The following is a 4752-nucleotide window of genomic DNA, read 5'->3' as shown; positions in this document are numbered from 1 at the left end:
TGTAACCATAACACCACAGGTACATAGAGCTAAGATTCCTTGACCAAAGGTAGAAGGAGGAGGAGGAGGAGGAGGAGGAGGAGGAGGAGGAGGAGGAGGAGGAGGAGGAGGAGGAGGAGAAGAAGAAGAAGAAGAAGAAGAAGAAGAAGAAGAAGAAGAAGAAGAAGAAGAAGAAGAAGAAGAAGAAGAAGAAGAAGAAGAAGAAGAAGAAGAAGAAGAAGAAGGAGAAGAAGAAGAAGAAGAAGAAGAAGAAGAAGAAGAAGAAGAAGAAGAAGAAGAAGAAAAAGAAGAAGGAGAAGGAGAAGGAGAAGGAGAAGGAGAAGGAGAAGAAAAGTGACATATGTATAGCGCCTTCTCTTCAAAATATTTCAAACTCAAGGTGCTCCAAAAAAAAAAGTTGGGTCTTAAAATCACCTGTTCATAGCGTAGTGGATAGTGTCTTCGTTATGAGTAGCGATGATGAATTTCACCGTCTCTGCATCTTCAGCAGCTCGCTCCAGCAAAAGGTCAAGGCAGCGATGGTAATTTTCACATGTCATGTCAAAAGTCTCTTGGATGGGATCAGGGTAACCCTTCTCGCTAGCCAGCCTCCTTTCCTTGACCATATAAGCCCCTCGCACCAGTTTTGCTCCAAAGCAGACGCCCTCTTTGTCAGCCTGAGCCAGGTCGTCCTTCAGCAGTTGGTGTGTGGTCTGTCGTGGTGAACGAAATCAATACTGGGAATTTTGTTTTATCTAAGCTCCACAAAACGCCACAGAGATTTTTATGAGCATTTTTATGCTTACACAGAACACGCAGAATGGGTGTGGGAGCAGAGAGGGGGTGGGGAGACAGTGATATATATATATATATATATATATATATATATATATATATATATATATATATATATATATATATATATATATATATATAGATATATATATATATATATATATATATATATATATAGAGAGAGAGAGAGAGAGAGAGAGAGAGAGAGAGAGAGAGATAGAGAGAGAGATATATATAGAGAGAGATATATATATAGACAGAGAGATAGGGGACTCTCTTGAACTTATCGTCCAGCTCAGTACTGAGTACCATCTAGTTATGGGAACCCCTCTCCAACTCATACAGCTCACAGCTTCTACTGGGGTCCTATCAAGCCATCTAGTTGTGGAAACCTCTCTCCAACAAAGACAAAAAAACATTTTAATGGGCCTACGGCAGTCCTAAGCCTGCAAACCAACTCCAGTTGGGAACTCAGAAGGGAATGTTTTTTTAATAACCCACCCCCACCCCAAGAAAAAAACCAACTCAGCCTGAGTGGTCGGTGGGTGCTCTGGTGTGGTTTGTGCCTCTTTCCTGTTAAACTTCTATTGTCCTTATAATATCTCTCCTATTCTTTGTATGTTACCCTCCAGTACTTACTTTCACTTTTTCTGTCCTCTTATGCCACAAGGTGTGGAGGGGAGGTCAATTGTTGGATTTATGCTAGGTGTTTTGATCATCATGCTGTTCCTCTGGATGGTCTCTTTGACTTCGTTGATCCATCTTTTTCTTGGCTTTCCTTTTGCCATGAAGTTGAAGCCATCAAATCACAGTGGGTGGTTGACGGGTGCCTTTGTGTGGTTTGCTTCTTCTTTCCTATCAAACATCTACCATCTTTATCTTTCCTCCTTCTTTTTTTTTGTGTTTGTTACTCTCTTGTAACACCTCTAATCTTCGGCACTTATGACCTTATTCTGTTGTAAGTGCCGTAACACACTTACTAAAACTAAAACTAATCTGTTTTGTCTTCTTTATCGCCAGCAATGGTACTGATACTGATACATGGTTTCTATTTGGTCACTTTTTTAGCACAAGGGGCCTGTCCCGAAAAATGCTGTTTTGAGAGAATCGAAGGTAAAGTTTTTGCCACTTGTTCAGTTTCTTTAAAAGACATGGAGAGTTTTCTCTATAAAAGGGGCCGTTCAAATATAATCTTACGCCTGAGGAGGGGGGGCAGGTCTTTGGTTCCTGTAAGAAAAGTGTAGGGGGGGGGGTCTTTAACTAATGTAATATTATACTTTTGTTAGGGGGAAAAAATATTTTCGACATAATGATGAACTCTGCATTTGTTGATGATAACTAATTTCACTTTTTTTTCACCATAAATGATCAGTAATAACATAGATACAGTGGAATCCTGATAAAGTCAACTTGCTTACAGTCAACACCTCACTGTAGTCCCGTTTCTTACCTTCTTTGTTTAAGTTGAAGTAATTGTGTTTCTGATTTTCTGATACAGTCTACCACTTGAGTATTAACCTTTCGTGAAGTCAACAATTTGGGGCTAAATCCTGAGGTGAATTCATTCTAGAAGAGGTATTTCGCCTGAGCAAGTGGTGTACACACCACCAATTACATATATATGTACTTTGTTCTTTCATTATCTCTTGTTTTGGTGACAACTTCAGAATTATACTCCCTGAAATTGAGATTACATCTTGTTTATTACGAGGTACTTTGTCATTTTGTAGCTGTCATCTTCAATTTTTAATGGCACTAGTACAATGGATAAAGTCAACCTTGCTCAAAGTCATCCCCTTTTTTTCTGTCCGGGGTGTTGACTTTATCAGAATTCCACTGTAACTTGTTTTGTTTTTTAATTAAAGCGCTTTTGTCATACGTGAGTCTCAATTTTTTTCCTTTTTATTAGTAAAAAAGAGTGTGTATTAGGTACCAGAAACTAAATTTTCAAACTAGCTGTATGCCAAATTTATCTGTTTCATTTGAAAGGCCTAGATCTATATCCACTGAGCATTTTGGTACCATTGTTTAACCTCTCCGTCAATTTTTAAGAAAATTGTAGTTGTTTAAAATTTGATCAAATTTGTTAAAGTCAGTCACTGGTTGCAACCCCATGTTTGACAGACAATAAAAATGTAACAAGTGCACTAAACATCTCCACATTAACAGAGTACAATCACTATAACAAATATATGGAGCATAATTTTTTTCAAGACTGTGAGATATTTACAAATCAGTAGCCTACTTTATCACCTCAAACACGATATCTGTCGTTATTTCGACAAAAACACCGAGCTTTGACCCGGCCGGCGTCGCACCGGCCCCCGTGGCGAGCGAGTCGGCTCTATACTGTAGTGTACCCCGCGTGCGGGGTCACATGCTTTATGAGATTGATGTAAAATAATTCCAATTTAATTACTTTATTCTAATAGGAAATAAACTGATCTTTTAATTAATACTTTTTATAAGCCGGTATTTTACATATTTTGTGTAAAAAGTGATCTTTAAACATTTTGACGGTATTTTAAAAAGCTTTCTATAAAGACGCCAAAGGCCAGTCTATATCACGGGAAAGCCCGTTTAAAGCTCTACAGTTCTCCGCCAATGAAAAGACGGTATTTAATCATCCCTCGTTCCGCGAAGCATTTGAATGCACGCGTGTCAATTTTTCAACCGGCCGACCTCGCATTCTGACCGCGAGGGGCTTCGCTTTCGTCGGCGATTCTCCGGCTCCTAATAATCGGACATATAAACAACTTACACCACTGTAACGAGGAAAAGCTGAACTTTTACAAGGTGTACGGCATGTGGTGTTTTATAGCGAAAGAGCAAAGAAAGAGCGATCGGAATTAACCCGATTTTACCGATACCACGCGGTCGGAAGGCCGCGAGTGCCCGCGAGGCCATGTTTACGCTACCTATGTGTATGCAATAATTTCCTTGAATGATTTACTCTAATTGTGAGGCAGCGTGGTGAAATCAGGCGCTCGTCAAAATAATGAAAGTGAAAAAAAAACCCCTGGCATTTTTCCACAGGTTTGGGAACTTTTATTGAATTTTCCCCCGCGTTAAACACCTTTTAATCCATACTGAAAAACGTTCATTACATGCCCAAAATTTGTGATTTTTCAGTTTAAAAGGCTCTCAAGCTATTGAAGTTATCCAACTTTGGCGGCCGTTTTCTCACGAATTTTACTTCTGAGATCAGGTGATCCCACCTCCTTCAATCACAAATGTAAGAAAAGTGTAAGAAAGGGGGGGGGGGGGGGTCAAAAAGTGCCCAAAAAGGTGTAAGATTATATTTGAACAGCCCCAAGCCAAACAAATATGCACACCAATGAAACCAAACTTGTCCTTTTGGTTGGGCAATGCCCACTTTTGGTGTAGGTCAAGATTTCTGGAAACGCCCAAAATTCTGGAAACCCCCAAAATCTGGGTTAGCCCGCTTGTCCTTAAAAGCGATCATTTATTGGAATCCATTGTAAGTAAATAAAAAGTTTTTGGTTTGTTTTAGTTGAGGGTTTTTTACGGCGCTCGCAACTGCATAAGGTCATATGAGCGCCAGAAGAATAGACGTGCTACAACTACAACAAGAGAATAACAAACATAAAACAGAAGAAGGGGAGATAAGGACGATAGATGTTTGATAGGAAAGAAGAAGCAGACCGCACCAGAGCACCTGCCAAACACCCACAAATTTATAATAAAAAGTTTGCTTGTGTAAAAAATGGGGGGTGGGGGTGGGGGGTAATGTTTTACTATGTATTTCTGTTTTTTGTTTTGACTCTTGTGTATGTGTGTGTGTCTTTGCTTTGTGGGTGGCTTGGGGCCGGCCCCCACTTGTCTAGAACTTTTTCTTTGCTGCCTCTCAGTTGTTTCTGTCTCTCCATCATACTTGTTTCTTCCGACTACACCTCATGTACTTTGTTTTCTTTTACTGTGGGTGGTTGGTGGGTGCTCTGCTCCTTCTTTCCTATC

General features: G+C 39.8%; 1 protein-coding gene across 1 annotated transcript in view; it reads right to left on the bottom strand.

Annotated features, from left to right (window-relative positions):
- Positions 1–410: 410 nt before the first annotated feature.
- LOC101856564 (proline dehydrogenase 1, mitochondrial-like) overlaps positions 411–4752 on the bottom strand; it is a 6466-nt gene continuing 2124 nt past the window's right edge. Inside the window, exon 2 of the mRNA XM_005094754.1 lies at positions 411–692. Coding sequence (XP_005094811.1) covers positions 411–692 — 282 coding nt within the window. The remainder of the gene's footprint in view (positions 693–4752) is intronic.

Source organism: Aplysia californica, unplaced genomic scaffold (genome assembly GCF_000002075.1).
Source record: "Aplysia californica isolate F4 #8 unplaced genomic scaffold, AplCal3.0 scaffold00088, whole genome shotgun sequence".
Lineage (NCBI taxonomy): Eukaryota > Metazoa > Mollusca > Gastropoda > Aplysiida > Aplysiidae > Aplysia > Aplysia californica.
This window is presented reverse-complemented; position numbering and strand designations above follow the sequence as displayed.